The 17,760-nt window shown below is 39.1% G+C and overlaps 1 protein-coding gene across 3 annotated transcripts; it reads right to left on the bottom strand.

The window, feature by feature from the left end:
• Positions 1-372: 372 nt before the first annotated feature.
• Positions 373-5,385, bottom strand: LOC131537463 (uncharacterized). Of its 3 annotated transcripts, XM_058770917.1 has the most exons (14): positions 5,249-5,385; positions 4,849-5,024; positions 4,521-4,746; positions 4,364-4,439; positions 3,935-4,200; positions 3,739-3,790; positions 3,159-3,301; positions 2,797-2,994; positions 2,620-2,706; positions 2,280-2,531; positions 2,029-2,157; positions 1,802-1,942; positions 1,323-1,447; positions 373-1,175 (listed from the first exon to the last, which is right to left on the bottom strand). In XM_058770917.1, exons 1-7 carry the CDS (start codon positions 5,324-5,326, stop codon positions 3,237-3,239), a joined length of 939 nt encoding a protein of 312 aa, XP_058626900.1. In that variant the 5' UTR covers positions 5,327-5,385; the 3' UTR covers positions 373-1,175; positions 1,323-1,447; positions 1,802-1,942; positions 2,029-2,157; positions 2,280-2,531; positions 2,620-2,706; positions 2,797-2,994; positions 3,159-3,236. The 3 variants fall into 3 exon arrangements, with proteins under 3 accessions (XP_058626900.1, XP_058626899.1, XP_058626901.1); XM_058770916.1 differs by lacking the exon at positions 2,620-2,706; XM_058770918.1 differs by lacking the exons at positions 373-1,175; positions 1,323-1,447; positions 1,802-1,942; ... (2 more) ...; positions 2,620-2,706; positions 2,797-2,994 and having other exon boundaries at positions 3,165-3,301; positions 3,465-3,790.
• Between the last annotated feature and the right edge of the window lie 12,375 nt (positions 5,386-17,760).

Below are 17,760 nucleotides of genomic sequence, written 5' to 3'. Positions count from 1 at the left end.
TACATAAAACAATATTATTAAATTTTATAATTTGTTTCAGGACCTGTTTCTTCAACATCTTGACTGGGAGGATTGTGGCCTGCCTTATGACCCACAACATGGAGTCAATTTTCCCAGAGGTGGAAGCGTGTTGAGCCCAGAAGAACTAGCCGGACTTCAATCAGCCATTGATCCCATGGGACCATCAACGTCATATGGCACTGATATCTATCTGGCAACCACATACTGGGCAAACTAATTTTTTTAACCTTGTTTGTATACGTTAAACTTTAAAGAAACAAAAAGGAAAGACTGTGACTGCATGCAAAATATACTCCAAACACTGAAGTTACAGTATATGAACAGCTTGTACAGTACATACTGTGCAAAGAGTGAAGAACAGTTTTTTTTTATTATTCTTTTCAACCTCATTTGTACATATTAAACTTTAAAGAAACAAAAAGAAAAGACTGTGACTGCATGCAAAATATACTCCAAACACTGAAGTTACAGTATATGAACAGCATTTACAGTAAATACTGTACAAAGAGTGAAGAACAGTTTTGTTTTTATTCTTTTCAACCTCATTTGTACATATTAAACTTTAAAGAAACAAAGGAAAGAAAAGACAGTGACTGCATGCAAAATATACTCCAAACACTGAAGTTACAGTACAGTACATACTGTACAAAGAGTGAAGAACAGTTGTCTTTTGAACAGGTTAAACTGTAAGTAAACAACTTTAAAAGGAATGAAAAGTCTCTGTGACTGCATGTCAAGATAAAAAAAAAGATTAAAAAAAAAAGAGTATATGACCAGGTATGCCACACTGTACAAAAAAAGAACAATTTTGATTTTATTCTCTTCAACCTGTTTTATCCCCCCTCACAATCCATGAACTGGGATTAGATAAAATGAATAAACCTGGATAATTTGACAGTTACTAAAACAAGGCATACTACTGTGAAAGAATTGTAATTACACCAGCCCAAATCCTGTATCTACGGTATTGATGCAGGCAAGTAATTCTTTCTTGAATGCTGGGAAATCGTGATATCGTGATGGAAGCCTTAGGGTCTCAAAGCATGTGGATGCCTTAGGTAGGTTACAGTGGGTTACCTCCAGTTTGAGTGAAGTAGTGGGAACTTCCCAGCCAACCCAGAACTTAATGAGGGCCTTCAGTTCAGTACTGGATGCTGTGAAAATGAAGACGCAAATCAAAATGTGCGTGTATAAATATACGTGTGTGTGTGTGTGTGAAAACTACATATAAAAAATTATTTAATGATGAATTATAAATATGGTATATACAAATAATGATTGATTTGAACTTATTACTGTACCACTTTCAATGAACTGACGAAGGTAGCCAGCAACCCGACTCTTATCTTCCAAAGAGCATTCATCATCGTCGTCATCATCATCGTTTTTTCACCATGGTAGGCCAGCTGATGCCGTTTATGACACACTACAGATAAAAATGCCAAAATCAACAAACAAAAATTAACATAAAATGTAATCAATTATACGTAGGGCAACAAGAATCACAGGAGATAGGCAAGCCAATTTGGAGCATTATTAGAGGGATGTCTTATTCCAGTGGTTCTTAATCATGTTCCTGGGGACCCCCTGCTCTGCACATTTTGTATGTGTCTTTTATCTGACACACTCAGTTTAGTTCTTGGAGTCTATCCTAGTGAGTTGACGATCTTAGTGATCTCAATGAGCTGAAGATTCCCATAGGAACAGGATATAGAACCACTATCTTACTCCATTTAATTAAGATTCAAACTTCTCTGAGATCATTACCAAAATTACATACCACCGAGGTCAACACATCATCTGTCTCGCATGGAAAAATGACTGGAAGCACATCTGGGCGTTGACGAAGTAGTGGCCACAGAATTGTCTCCTTCAGTCCTTTTCGAAGTTGCTTGATTTGCCTCATAGTTCGTCCAATAACCTAGTAAGAAAAAAAAAGACATTTAAGAACATTACAGAAAGGGCCAAGAGTCAAAAACATTCAACAAGTGTTCAAATGCATACTACCGCATGATGTAGAAGCCTCTCATAAAGCCATCGTCGATTAGCACTGTTCACTGGAGGAAGGTCCCACGAGAAGCACAAATCGTTGATGCTCTCCTTCTCATCAGGTGCTAGTTCAGAGTCCCCTTCAAGCTGAAAGTCACATAAATGCATTCATATTTTTACTATTTTACTATAAGATAATGTTCTCAATTATTCACATTTGATGCTTAAACAACTGTACCACAATAAATATCCAAATGTAGAATACATACCAGCATAATTTTCTGACGCAAATCAAAATCTGGACAATCTGACATCTGTACAACAGCTGTTTCAGCACTGCCACCAGAAATGACATGGACAACAGCAGGGCTAAGTCCTGACAAGGGTGGGCCTCCATGTAGAAAGCAATGACCGATCATTCTACCAGCCATCAGAAACAGGTCACTATCCACCAGATGCAGATGAAGATGGTACAAGATGATCTGGCTCGCCATCAAATAACCTTGTAATATGAGCATTTCCTGAAAAACAAGGTATTTTGTGGTCAGACACTAAAGGAGACCAAATTTAAGCACTATTGACTTGGACATTGACGAAGTGTGGGTATACCAAGGTTTAGGTGAAAACCACATTTCAGTTTCTGTGTAGTCATTGAAAATAAGAAACGGTTTACACCCTCTCCAATAGCAGGATCCCCTGGGGGGGGAATTGTATTTATTGTTCTTATGTACTTCATGTAATCTATTCTCTCCACAAAATATCTTAAAAAACTTGAGTAAAACACACCTTCAAGCCTAGTTTTCAGAGAACATGCCCAATTCATATTACATGCTTTGTAAAAAGCAATGAGAGAGGCTTCTTGGTCCGAGATGCTGCTTGTAAGGTCAACATGCAAGTACAGTGGTTTCTCAGATGCATGAAGGTTAAGTACAGATTGCCTGTACAATTCAGCTGCCTGAATGGGGTTTGGTACAGTTTTCCAATCTACAAAAGAAACAATAGTGGTCTTAAAGAGTCGGTGAAGGGTTTGTAAATAAGACCATTTGTACTGTATGATTTACAGCATGAAATTTCAGATAAGGGTTGCTCGTTTAAGTTTGTGTATGGAAACATGAAAGATCAAAGAAAGAATGTAACATGCTACACACCCTTCTCTTCATCTGTAAAATCAGAGAGTGATGCTGACAAAGTGGTTGGCAGAATTTGGTTGGGTGTAGTCTGGGAAGCTATGCCTGATGGGCCAGGCTCTTCAGCAGTGTCAACATCTGACGAATCTCAATAAGGACACTGACTAAAAGACAAAAGTAAAATTTTGTAAAACAAAAATACATTGGAGAAAGCATGTTTTCCCAAAGATACCAGTTTTGCCATCCAATTACAGCTGCTTTGGAAATAACACTGATCAATAATGGTTAGATGTTAGCAAACTCTTTCAAAGTACTTCATGTACAAACCTTTCTCCACAAGCACTGGCATGAATTTCGATATAACCAGCAGGGTACATAATTTCACATATTGGGCACTTTTTACTTGTGGCAGATTGGTCATCATGGTCATTTCTATTGGTGGGATCACTTTTACTAGATTCAGGGAAGCTTAAAATAAAATTGGTCAAAGACTCAACAGACACACTCAAGCAAAATCATAATAAACAGTTAAACTTAGTTTAAGTTTCATGTAAATCAATGTAAATATAATGATGTACAAAATGTGCTAGTTAAGACTTACAGACATTCTGAGTGCTTGCTACCAAGCAATCACTTGTTTCTTCTTCTGCCTCCTAAACAGAAAAAAACAAACTGTCAGCCAAGGAATTCAATTGAAATGTAATTAAATCAAAGCACATATTTTCACAAAAACAAAATGATGCACATTAAATGATTATTCCAAATAGTTAAACAGTTAAATTGTTATTCCAACTTACTTGGTCACTGTCTGGCTTGCTACAGGACTCTACATGCAGAGCCAGAGCTTGTAATGGCAAAGTTTCACCACATGTCTTGCATTGTGATTTTGGCATTTTGCTGAACTCTGGGGCATCAAAAGGAAGTGGTGCAGTATCAGTTTCATCCTGAAGTGGAATAATGAAAAGCATATGCCTTCCATTATTAGATGAACCCTTAAGAAGCTTTGCTGTGTATCCCTCAGATTCTGGTGGGTTAACCGTTAATTTTCTCTGGCCACTTCCACCTTGAATAAATGAATAAGACTTGGAATAATTTGTGCATTGTCTATGCTTTTTAATGCACTAAGCTATCAGTAGTAGTACTGGCACACAAACAATGAAGATATATTAAGAAACACGAAGGGCATACAATAATTAAAGAAGAGATAATGGCTTATAACTACTGACCTGACCCCTTGTATACAAGCCATCCACCCATTAAGTTCTCCATTTTAGGATACTCAACTGTAAGAGCTGCTGTAATCTACATAAATAAAAAGCTTCAGCAATGCACATATCCAATACATGGATCCTGCTTACAAATACTGTATTTAAAAACTCTCACCTCCGCATGGTTGCTGTTGTCAGGTAGTGAAATATGGCGTTTACCTAACCCTGCCATTAAGAATTTAAGTTCTTGAGATCCTTGTGGGGTCCTATCTGTCGGTGCTGGGAGTAAGTAAAACTGAAGGCTAGTATGCTTTGATGGGGCTGCAACAGCTTTTGTCACAGGAGTTGGAAACCTGCGTTTGCCGCTGTTTCTTTCTTTTCTGAACATACTAGGAAATGACCTGTTGAAGGTATTCAAAAGAAGGTGAAGCAATATTTCCAGGATTTATAAACATGTATTTGTATGCAAAGAACTCATTATGATTTAAGAAAGTTTATGTAACCTAGTCATCTCTTGCTGAATGCTGGGCTGTCTAAATCCCTGATTCTGTCTGCCAGACTGATTCGGAGTCAAACCCCGGGATTGGCTCTGACCCTGAACCTGTTGTTCCTGAGCAACTGTTGCTGTTATGAGAGACAGCAAATTTCTTGCTGCACTTTCAATAACTGCATACTCTGGCTGTTAAAACAAAATAAAAATAAAATAAAATAATAAATAAAACTGTCAGTATTTTAGGGGTATAGCAATACATTAGTGTCACAATAGAGTTCGATACACAATACTGATCTTGAAATACAGTACAATACACTCACATATTTTGAACAAATGCAAAATAGACTTAAAATGGTATATTTATTACTTTTAACATGTATGATGAACCATTATGTCAGAGGTGAACTTACGCATGGATTTGGTCCTTCTCCCCCATGTACAGACTTGGGTAAAGTTGGTTTTATATTCGCACATTCGGACTTCTGCATTCAATTACTTTGTTAAACACACTACATTGGACATTCACAAGTAAGTATGACATTAAAACACTAATTGGCCATTTTGATCGATTGTGAAAAAAAATTTAGTAGGTTGACAATGATGTTGCTGATTAGATTTTGCAAAAAATAACTTTTTTGCACATATAATTAGAAAGTTATTGAACATGGAAATGTGTGAATGTGCGAATATAAAACCAACTTTACCCAAGTCATGTACAGGGAAACGGTGACAACAGAATATAAATATCATTCTGCTTTTAAAAATAACATTTTTAAAAAAAAATTAAAATGTTAATAAAATAAAACGTTACAAGTATTAAGTACAAGTTTTAAATGTTGTATTTTATGAAATATACTTTATTTTTAATCAAATAATTAATGATAATTGAACCTCAAATGTATTACCTTCTGGGTTTACCGTATTTTATGTGAAATCTAACAAAATAAATGTCTCTAAACTTTAATTTTGGGTGAACTATACATATACATAATACACCTAAAATTTGATCACATATTAAGAATACTTTGCAAACGATTTTTGTTCTTTGTAGACAATGAGGAAAACTAACAAATAAAGGAAAAGAACAGGATACTTTGAATTATAGAAAGTCCCGAGAATGGCTCTCTGTACATTAAAAGAGTTAAACAATCTGTGATGTGACTTTTTAATGATTGCCTCTGTATTTTATTTAAACTTCAGCCTATCAATAATCGTTCCTAAATAATTGTATTCCTCCACTATCACTCATAATTACTACAGGCATAAAACAAAAGAATATGATCAAAATATTTTCATTCAAAAATTGAACTGACTTGAATGACTTTACTACAGAGCAATACTGCATGAAATAATATAGCCTATACGTTTGATCACTGGCAGTATATTCACCACATCGGTAACACTTTACAATAAGGTTCATTAGTTAACTACATTAGTTAACATTAACTAATAATAAACTGCACTTATACAGCGTTTATTAATCTTTGTTAAATGGCTAATTTCAACATTTACTAATACATTATTAAAATCTTGTTAACATTAGTTAATGCACTGTGAACTAACATGAACTAACAATGAACATCTGTATTTTTATTAACTAACCTTAGCGAAGATTAGTAAATACAGTAACAAATGTATTGCTCATGGTTAGTTCATGTTAGTTAATACATTAACTAATGTCAAGTCAAGTCAAGTCAAGTTGAGCTTTATTGTCATTCCGCTACATGCGGGGGCATACAGTGGAACGAAATGTCGTGCCTCACAGGACCACGGTGCTACATAAATACAGGCATACAACAATGGAGTAAAACAATATAAACCTATACACAACTATCCTACTGATAGATTATGACTATAAATATACTATCTATAAAAAGTACCTATACAAACTAAAAAATACAAACTATACAAACTATACGAATGCTTCAGATAAATACTGTACATGTGCAAGGAGAAACATTCAGTTCAAGCAGCTGGCTGGGGAACAGTGCAGGAGGATTTGTAGTGCATGAGCATGTAAACATACATATATTACTGAGTTCTTTTTGTGGGATTTGTGTACACACAGCAGTGTGTGTGAAAAGTGACTAGTGCGCATAGAGGAGGAGAGTGTGCTACTACAGGTGGTTTGTACAGGCCCACTCACCTGTGTGAAGCACACTTCGAATTGCACGTTACATGTTACAGGAGGTAGGGGGTTTGTATGGGGGTTCAGAGAGGGGCAGGGTGATTTGAGTTCAGGGCTCTCACAGCCTGGGGGAAAAAGCTGTTGAGCAGTCTGCCAGAGCGGGCTCTGATGCTCCGCACCGTCTTCCTGATGGTAGGAGCTGGAAGAGACTGTGGGAGGGTGTGTGGAGTCCTTCACGATACTATTGGCATTGCTGGAGCATCGTGTGAGGAAAATGTCCAGGATGGAGGGGAGAGGGGCACCGATGATCCTTGCAGCTGTGTTCACTGTCCGCTGGAGGGTCTTGCGGTCTGCTGCAGTACAGTTCCGTACCAGACAGTGATGCAGCTGGTCAGCACACTCTCAATGGTGCCCCTGTAGAAAGTGGTGAGGATGGGTGGAGGAGACTTGCTCTTTTCAGCCGGCGGAGAAAGTGTAGGCTCTGTTGTGCCTTCTTGGAGAGTGACATGGTGTTGGTGGACCAGGTGAGATCCTCTGTGATGTGCACCCCCAGGAATTTAGTGCTGCTGACTCTCTCTACAGTCGAGCTGTCGATGGTCAGTGGGGGGTGATCAACGGAGTTTCTCCTGAAGTCCATCACAACCTCCTTTGTCTTACTCACATTGAGGGACAGGTTGTTAGCGCCACACCATTCAGCCAGCTGTGCCACTTCCTCTCTGTAGTGCGTTTCATCGTTGTTGCTGATGAGACCTACCACTGTTGTGTCATCAGCGAACTTGATGATGTGGTTGGAGCTGGACTTGGCAGTGCAGTCGTGGGTCAGCAGCGTGAAGAGCAGCGGGCTGAGCACACAGCCTTGTGGGGCACCTGTGTTCAGTGTGGTAGTGCTCGAGGTGTTGTGGCCGACACGGACTGACTGAGGTCTTCGGTTAGAAAGTCCAGGATCAATTGCAGAGGGAATTGTTAAGGCCCAGCAGGTTGAGTTTATTTATGAGCTGTTGTGGGATTATTGTGTTGAATGCTGAGCTGAAGTCAATGAACAGCATTCTAACATAAGAGTCTTTGTTTTCTAGGTGGGTAAGAGCCAGGTGGAGAGTGGAGGAAATTGCATCGTCCGTGGAACGGTTTGGACGGTATGCAAACTGGAGCGGGTCGAGTGTGTTGGGGAGGCTGGTTTTGATGTTGTGCATGACTAACCTCTCAAAGCACTTCATTATGATTGGAGTCAGTGCTATGGGACGGTAATCATTTAGACAGGACACAGGTGATTTCTTTGGTACCGGTATGATTGTTGTGGATTTGAGACATGTGGGGACGACTGCCTGGCTCAGCGAGGTGTTGAAGATATCTGTTAGGACATCTGTCAGCTGTGCAGCACAGTCTTTCAGTACGCGGCCAGGTATGTTGTCGGGACCCGCAGCCTTGCGTGGGTTGATCCTAGATAGGGACTTCCTTACGTCGGCTGGAGACAGACAGGCGCCTGGTCGTTGGGAGGTGTGGGCAGTTTTGTGCAGGTGTGTCATTCTGCATTTCAAACCGTGAGTAAAAGTGGTTGAGTGTATCTGGGAGGGATGTGTCGTCATCACAGGCCTGTGGCGGGGGCTTGTAGTCTGTGATGGTCTGAATAGCTTGCCACAGGCTCCGTGTGTCACTGCTGTCTGTGAAGTGATTGTTGATTTTTTGAGCATATGACCGTTTTGCATTTTTGATGCTGCGGGACAGATTGGCTCTTGCTGTTTTGAGGGCTGCTTTATCTCCTGATCTGAAAGCTTCATCTCTGGTCTTTAGCAGCCCACAAACCTCTGCTGTCATCCATGGCTTCTGGTTGGCACGTGTGGTGATGGTCTTGGTGACTGTCACATCATCAGTGCACTTTTGGATGTAAGCAGTCACAGTTTCAGTGTACTCCTGCAGGTCTGTGTGGTTGTTGTAGGTGGCCGCCTCTTTAAACATGTTCCAGTCTGTGTCCTGGAAGCAGTCCTGCAGTGCTGAGGTGGCATTGTCTGGCCATACCTTGATCTGTTTGTGAACCGGTTTGGTGAGTTTCAGAAGTGGTCTGTATGCTGGGATTAGCATAACAGAGATGTGGTCCGAGTACCCGAGGTGGGGGCGGGTTCGCTTTGTATGCGCCTTAACTGTTGTGTAAACAAAGTCCAGTGTGTTATTTCCTTGTTGCAAAGTTCACATGTTGGTAGAACTTTGGCAAAACTGTCTTTAAGTTTGCGTGGTTGAAGTCACCGGCTATGATGAAAAAGCCGTCGGGGTTATTTGTTTGTTGTTCGCTGATGGCGCTGTACAGCTCATGAAGCGCCCTTTGCGTTTGCGCACGGGGGATGTATACCGCGACAATAACAATGGCCGTGAACTCCCGCGCAGATAGAACGGTCGACACTTCACAAACATAAACTCCACCAGCGATGAACAGTGTTTTGTCACTACCCCAGCATTGTTACACCATTCTTTGTTGACGACACACAAGCCACCGCCGCGAGTCTTACCAGACAGTGATGAATCTCTGTCCGCGGTAGCAAGTTAGTCCGTGCAGCTGAATGGCGGAGTCCGGGATGTTGTCGTCAGCCATGTTTCAGTGAAAACAAACACACAACAATCCCTTGTCTCATGCTGTGTAGATCGACTGAGTTGAATTAAGTCCAGTTTGTTTTCCAGAGAGCGAACGCTTGAGAGCATGAGTGTTGGAAGAGCCGGTCTTGTGGGGTTTTCCCTCAGCCTAGCTCAGATACCTCCGCTGCTACCGCCTGCCCTCTCTCACACCGCTTGCACGCCGCCTTGTGCGGGTAGCGACAGTAGGCGAGGCCGCGGTCTCGAGGTCCGGCTTCAGCAGTAAACAGAGGCCTCGTAGCTTCTCAGTAGCCGCCAGCGAGAGTTGGTCTTTGTATGCGTTGCCGATATCCAAAAGTCTTTGGCGATCATAGATGAGTTTAGAGTGATTTCCTTATGAACTAGCGGTAAATTTACACTATTTGGAGATGAACAGACCACATTAAAAGACAAAAAAGCACCGTCTTTGGGACCTGGAGCAGCCGCTGCGTCTGAACGCGCCGCCATCTTGGTTACAGAGATGTTTAACTAATGAACCTTATTGTAAAGTGTTACCACCACATCCACAATCAAAGTACTGATTTTGAAGAAGTTGAAAACGATAGTTTTTAGAATATGGTTGAAATCATGAATACGAGTCAGATGCTGAATGCAATGAAGAAATGTGCTCTGACAATGACAGTGATAGTAAAATAATCTGCTCAGACTGAACCCTTACAGAGTTTCAAAAGGTAACTAAATGCGCCCATTTTCAACTCCCTGCTAAATACAGTAACTGGCAAAAATTCATGCATTTAAGGGTTAAATGTTTTCAGCCATGTCACCACTGATTTTGTACTGATCGTTTACATCACAGGTTACCAATCCTGCTCCTGGCGATCGACTGTCCTGCAAAGTTCAGCTCAACTCTAATCAAACACACTTGATGCAACTAATTAAGGTCTTCAGGATCGCTTGAAAATTAAAGGCAGGCGTGTTTGATTAGAGTTGGAGCTGAACTTTGCAGGTCAGTCGATCGCCAGGAGCAGGATTGGGTTATTATATCAAATTATTGATATTTTTATGTTGAAGTAGGGTTGGCATTGTGGAAACCTCAAAAAAGGTAAATTATAGATACAGTAAGACAGAAACTCACCTGTTCACCGCTCATTTTTGTCAGCTCACTCATTTCAGGGCTTCCCCCAGGAGATTAAGGTAAATTGATCCATAGCGCCATCTGCTGTCTTGGAAGAGGAAGTTGCGCCACTGCTTTTGTGAGAAAATCCGCCTAAAATGCATTTGTGAGAAAATCGCCTAAATGCTTTTGTGAGAAAATCAAGTCGAGACTCTCGTACGAGGGCGTGTCTCTCGCAACCGTAACAGACAGGTATGCATTTGTATGCACTACATTTGTTATTTGTTCAAGGGTTAAATGCAATTTGTAGGATGGACTGTATTTATTTGTGAAATATGATGCGGGGTCCATTTATTTAGATTGGTAAAACACATTACCTTTATTTGTGAGCACTACTGGGTTTGCGCTCAAACTGACTTTTGTATTTGCAAATTGCTTTCTGTTTGTTTGCGAGCCGAGTGTTCCTTTGCAAAGCAGATCGTGTTTATTTGCAAAACGCTGGATTTGTTTGATGAATATTGGTACAAAATTCACTCCATAACTGTCGCTTTGGATAAAAGCATCTGCTAAATGCATGAATGAATGTAAATGTAGCTCATATGCTATGCTAATTAGGCTATGTGGTGTTATGAACCAATTAGTGTTGAAGACGCCTCAAATGATAGTTTATAAAAAATACTAAAAAACATAAAACAAGTAAAATAATTTGAATGCAAAACTAGGAGCATGAAGTTTGTTTATTGTCTATCAGCTAATGAGATTAAGAAATACAACTGAATAATATTCTCCATAATAGCCCTGTCAAGGCTGTAGGCTGTCCTAAATATTTGTGTGTACTTGTGTGTGTGTGTGTGTGTGTGTGTGTGTGTAAATTTTGCAGTGGTAAATTCATTATTTTAAGAGTTTAACCTTAAATAATTGAACAGTTTAATCTGTTTAATTAGCTCTCTATCATCCAGTTCCAGCTCCAACTTACCTAGAATAGATTATTAGTATTATATATTAATATTACTATTCATTCTGCAATACCTGTGCCAGCTTCAATTATATTGTATCAAGATCGATGCTTGATAGTGAACTGTTCCAAACTCACAATTACTGTAATAAAGATAAGATTAAACATTAAAATACAAAAATATCATACTATATTATTATAATTTATTATACTACGGGGCCGCTGAATGCTTGAATCTGATTGGCTGGCGAACGTAGTTCCAGGCAGCTCTTGACCGCATTACATGTCCATATCACTTCGCCAAATGATTTCAGTTATTTCAAAAGGTCTTACAACAGCAATACAACCAAAACCAACAAGACACTGGCCAAATACATAAATATAGTAAGATATTTAAGATAATAAGATCATTTCCATGTTTTGCCACAAAATTACATTTTATTATGTACCTAAAGCACATACTCTATTTCTCCCGCTCTCTCTCCCTCACAGACAAAGTTTACACACATGAAAACATATGTGCTAATGTTGTTAGCGCTACACTGACGACTTTGTCATTAAATAGTTTAGCTACTTAAAAGTACATGACATTTCTCACAAGCGAAGCGAGGTAACCGGCACTGTTCGTGAGGAAAATAAATGTAAAGTTTCACTGGTAGGGAGTCGGTACGCTGCTGCCGAACACTTTTGAGAGACAGGCTCAGAAATGAACGGTCAGTTCTTATAGTGGACGTCCCATACTATATGTACACCTCATATAAAACCATTTTACTGCAGCGTCTTCGAGATATGGGGCATTATGACACTTTAGAGGACTATAAAGACCTCATTTCTAATAAGTGAGATGAATGGTCAGTTCTTATAAAGGACATCCAATACTATATTATCCACAATAACATCACGGAGCTGCTGGATGTTAGACACATGGTGCTTCTCCACCTTCAGCTTGAGGATGATCCACATGTGCTCAATACGGTTCAGGTCTGGAGACATACTTGGCCACTCCATCACCTTCACCTGTTTGGGGTCGTTATTATGTTGAAAACAGTTTCTGAAGGGAGGGCATCATCTTCTGCTTCAGAATGTCACAGTACATGTTGAACTCCATGTTTCCCTCAATGAACCGCAGCTCCCCAGAACCAGCAGCACTCATGCAGCCCCAGACCATGATGCTACCTCCACCATGCTTGACTGTAGGCAAGACACAATTTTCTTGGTACTCCTCACCTGGGCGTCACCACACATGCTGGACACTATCTGAGCCAAACAAGTTTACCTTAAGCCCAGTACACACCAGTTTTTGTTCATCGGCCGACTAAATTTTCTCAGTGTGTTCTGCGCCGTCGGCTGAAGTTGGTCCTCGTCGGCTTTTTTTCCGGCCAATTCGACATGTTGAATCAGCGTTGGAGCTCGTCGCTCAGTCGGGCCATCTGATCATTCTGATTGGCTGTTCAGCTGGCGAACCAGTGCACGAGAAAGACGCAGAACAGACGTGCTTCTTGACAAACAAAATTCTCCATTTGCTTACCATTTAATCTCATTTTAAGTGTACTGCTTCCCAGTTAAGCCGGGTTCACACTGTGCGATTTTTTAAAAGTCATTTAGGATTGTACTTGTCAGACTGTACGAACATGATGATCATGTCACACTATGGGATCTCAGTTGTCATTAATGTCAGACTGTACGACAGTCAAGACGAGTTAAAAACGGGTGCGCGCAAGAAAACTTGTCCGGAGTTTTACATTATCAACCCATACATGTCCAGTGACCGCGAGCTGAATTGCACGCGGGACCGAAATGTTGGCTGTCACGAAAAGTATACGAATGGTGGCAATACCGTGTTTAAGAAGAATAGTGTATGTATTCATACACACCCACATGAAAACAGCGGTGCAACCAGTGTTTATATAGAAAAGAAACATATCAGATGAATTCCGTGAGCGGAGGACGGGAGCGCCGGAATTTATGGCTGATAGAATAATTCTCTAGCATTAATTCTGCTCATAGCTTGCCTTGAAAAACGGAGACAGTTTGATATTCGTCGTAGGGGTAGTCACACTGCAGGACTGTGCGCCAAATCTTCTGACACTGCCAGAATTTCGTCGGAGGTGAAATTTGATCGCAACGGCCATTAATCGGCTGTCGGTGAACATGTCAAACCAGCGATCAAAGACTACAGATTTTAGCCTAGGATTATAGGAATCTTTTAGGATTTTCAAAATTTGTCCCAGACGACCAAATCGTGGCCAAAATCGCACAGTTTGAGCCGGGCTTTAGAAAGAATTCAATAATGAGAAGCCTCCAACAATTTCCCAGCAGTCAGAGACTTCGATATCAACTCAAATAGCCTACTGCACATCAAATGTTTTAACAAATTAATTGAGCTATGCTATCCACATGAATTTCATCTCACTTTTTTTTTTCTTTTTCAGTACTGAGACTCAGGGAACTATAATTAAATGAATAAAATAAATAAATAAATAAAAATAAATGTTAACCTGGAGCACAAAACCAGTCTTAAGTCGCTGGGGTATATTTGTAGCAATAGCCAAAAATACATTGTATGGGTCAAAATTATATATTTTTCTTTTATGCCAAAAATCATTAGGACATTAAGTAAAGATCATGTTCCATGAAGATATTTTGTAAATTTCCTACTGTGAATATATCAAAACTTCATTTCTGATTAGTAATATGCATTGCTAAGTAAGAACTTCATTTGGACAACTTTAAAAGGTGATTTTCTCAATATTTAGATTTTTTTGCACCCTCAGATTCCAGATTTTCAAATAGTTGTATCTCAGCCAAATATTGTCCGACCCTAACAAACCATACATCAATGGAAAGCTTATTTATTCAGCTTTCAGATTATGTATAAATCTCAATTTCGAAAAATTGACACTTGTGACTGGATTTGTGGTCCAGGGTCACATATGTCACCAAAATTGAGAGCATATATATGGAGCGAATTTTGTGCCGATATTCATCAAACAAATCCAGCGTTTTGCAAATAAACACAAACTGCTTTGCAAAGAAAAACTCGACTTTCAAACAAACGCAAACTGATTTGCAAATACAAAACTCTGTTTGAGAAAAAATGCAGAGGTATGGACAAATATGTATTGTGTGTTACAACTGTGAGACTTTGCCTTTTTATGACGAAATGTGACTTGATTTTCTCACAAATGCGTGCAGGCAGATTTTCTCACAAATACAATCCAAAAACAGCAGATGGCGCTGTTGGTCATTTTACGCTAGTCTCCCGAGACCCGAAACACCCGTTTACCTTTTCAGGGAATACAGCAGACCAACATGAGTGGGGAACAGGTGAGTTTCTGTCTTACTATATCTATAATTAACCATTTAGCCTAGGTGTTTTCACAAAGCATCCCCACTACAATGTTAGTGAAATTCACAATAAGTGCTGTAATGTTGTTAACATGATTGAATCAGTTTGCGTTTGTTTGAAAGTCGAGTTTTTCTTTGCAAAGCAGATTGTGTTTATTTGCAAAACGCTGGATTTGTTTGATGAGTATCGGCACAAAATTCGCTCCATACGTATAGCGCCAGATCACCCGGGCAACAGCACACCTCTGACCCAGCAGCTCTGTAAGAAAGTCATCATATATTATGTCAAAAACACTTAAAATGTCATAAAATGCAATGTTGACTGAACTTAAAGCAACAGTTCACCAAAAATGAAACTGTGCTTACCTTCAGGCCACCCATGATGTAAATGATTTTGTTTCTTCATCAGAACAGATTTGGATAAATGCAGCATTGCATCACTTGCTCATCAATGGATGTGAATGGGTGCCGTCAGAATGACAGTCCTAACAGCTGATTAAAACATCACAATAACCCACACAACTCCAGTCCATCAGTTAATGTCTTGTTAAGTGAAAAGCTGCATATTTGTAAGAAACAATTAGATTATTGAGGTCTTAACTTTAAACTGTCGCCTCTGAAAATATTTAGTCCATAATTGATAATAATCATAACTTATAATCATTGCTTGTAAACGGTGCTTGATCTGTGCAATTTTTTTCTCTCCTGATTCTTTTCACAGGAGAAAGCGATATTATAGAGGACTCAACGGTTTGAAGTTAAAAATGCCTTATGATCTATTTTCAGTCGAGGTCTGATTTTTCCTTCCCTTCGTTTCGTATAAATGTCTACTGTTTCATTGAGACTGTTGCCATACTGTAATTGATGTAATCCTGTATTTCTTGCCTTAAAACTTGTAGAAATCGTCTCGTAATGTTCCCAGGATTTTTTCAGTACATCTTCGATGGATGCGTTTCATTTTGTCCTGGAGATTAGCCATCATTAACTTCACTCTTCTAATTCTTAAAGGCACAAAATATATATTTAAAAAATGTCCTGTTTACACGTTAACATCATAAAAGAGTATAGAGTACATCGGAAAACACATGAACAATAAAACAGTATTCAGAGAAAACATCATCAGAAAGGAAGCACAAGTAGCGCTGAACCGGATGAAAACAACACAGAACTGAGCCTGTAAAATGTTGCTTAAAGTATGTTTGATGGTTGAGTAAAAATGAGAAATACCGTGAACTGCTCACCTCAGAAGACTCAATGCTCACTGAATGAGGTAAGAGATGGAGATGTTCATTCAATGTCAGTCATGTGTGCAGTGAAATATCATTTATTAGGCATTTAAGCTCTATTGAGAAACACATAGAAAGCCCCAAAAGCAAACATAATACTTTGGCTTTCAGAACTAAAACTAAGAAATGATTCCTAATGCAAGCAGAATCAGCAGAAAATAAAAACGGACAATAACAATAAGATGTTGATAAAATGAGTATTGAGTTTAATCAATTATTACTTGAAGCAAATACAACAATTACGTGAGTGAAAATGAATGAGACAGATCTCTCGACGGACACATTAGAGAGTCAAAGCATCTAAAGAGAAGAGGAGAAGTGGAAGAGAAACTAAATGTTTTAATGAAAAACAACGAAGAACAAGTTAAAAATACTATCAGATTCATGTCTCTCTTAAAAGTGTTCTGGCCTCTTTTTCAGCTCCCTGAACTCTGGCCTGAAAGGTTTTTCCAGTGTGAACTCTCATTTAGCCTTGATTTACACCTCAGTCTTTTTTTACACTGAGGGCAGGTGACAGATTTTTTTGGATTCTGGTTTTCATTTCTGGTTCATGTCCATCAGGTCTAAAAGAAACATTTAATCATGTGAGATTTCAAACGAGAGACCAACGTGAAATGAAAAGTGATGAAAACCCAAACGTCAAGATCACAGATGAGTTCAATAGTCATTTTAATCCATCAAATCTGCTCGACAACTGCTGTGCACGATTATGATCTATTTTAACGTCATGAAGATGATTTGTGTAATAAATCACTAATTTGGTCATGAAACTCTAAATTATTTAGGCTTGACAATCACATTGTTTCCTACAGGGCACAGGCTTCTTCAGCGTGATGAATGAGGAATGAAGAATAAACACCGACCTGTTTGATCTTCAGTATCATGACGGTTCATTCTGCAGGTTCAGTTTCACTCGTGCTCTCTCCTTCTGATTGATTTCTGCAAGTTCTGCCAAAAACAAACATTTCATTTTTAATAGATATGATGCGAGATGAACAATAAATATTTAAGTTTCCACACTAAGTACTGAGACTAATTACACATTAAAAAAATTAACTGATCATATAAACTCAAGATCTACAAGCCACACAGGATAACATGCCACAGCAACACACTATTTTTCTTCAGTTGTTTTTAATAATCAAAAAAGGGTTCAGTGGTCAAGGGAAGTATTTATTGTTTACTTAGGACAAATTTGTTTTGAATAAAAGAAATGCTGCAACATCAAGACACACACACACACACACACACACACACACACACAATAGCAGCCATTCTAATCCTATACTCCTACACCATAAAAACAATACCATTTAAATGATAAAGAACCACGCAACACAACCCTCAGTTATCTGGAATACCAACTATTTCAGTTTTTTTCTTTTTTCCCCTTTTAAACATCCTGCTGTAATTGCTCATTAATTAATTTGAACAGACAATGGGACAAATGATATTGATTATGCCTACATAATGGAACCCTGTATCTCCTGAAAGAATTCATCAGCGCATACTCAGCGTACAACACCTGCGAA

This window comes from Onychostoma macrolepis, chromosome 03, assembly GCF_012432095.1.
Source record: "Onychostoma macrolepis isolate SWU-2019 chromosome 03, ASM1243209v1, whole genome shotgun sequence".
Taxonomy (NCBI): Eukaryota; Metazoa; Chordata; class Actinopteri; order Cypriniformes; family Cyprinidae; genus Onychostoma; species Onychostoma macrolepis.
The sequence above is the reverse complement of the archived record's forward strand: the minus strand, read 5'-3'. Positions and strand labels throughout refer to the sequence as shown.

What these genes read in the sequence shown, in the direction of transcription:
- LOC131537463 (XM_058770917.1), bottom strand. Translation starts at nt 5,326, where the DNA reads ATGCAGAAGTCCGAATGTGCGAATATAAAACCAACTTTACCCAAGTCT. An exon ending in GCTTGTATACAAGGGGTCAG is followed by an intron (nt 4,201 to 4,363) that starts GTCAGTAGTTAT and finishes CATTTATTCAAG; the next exon opens with GTGGAAGTGGCCAGAGAAAA. An exon ending in AGCAAGCACTCAGAATGTCT is followed by an intron (nt 3,302 to 3,738) that starts GTAAGTCTTAAC and finishes TTTGTCTTTTAG; the next exon opens with TCAGTGTCCTTATTGAGATT.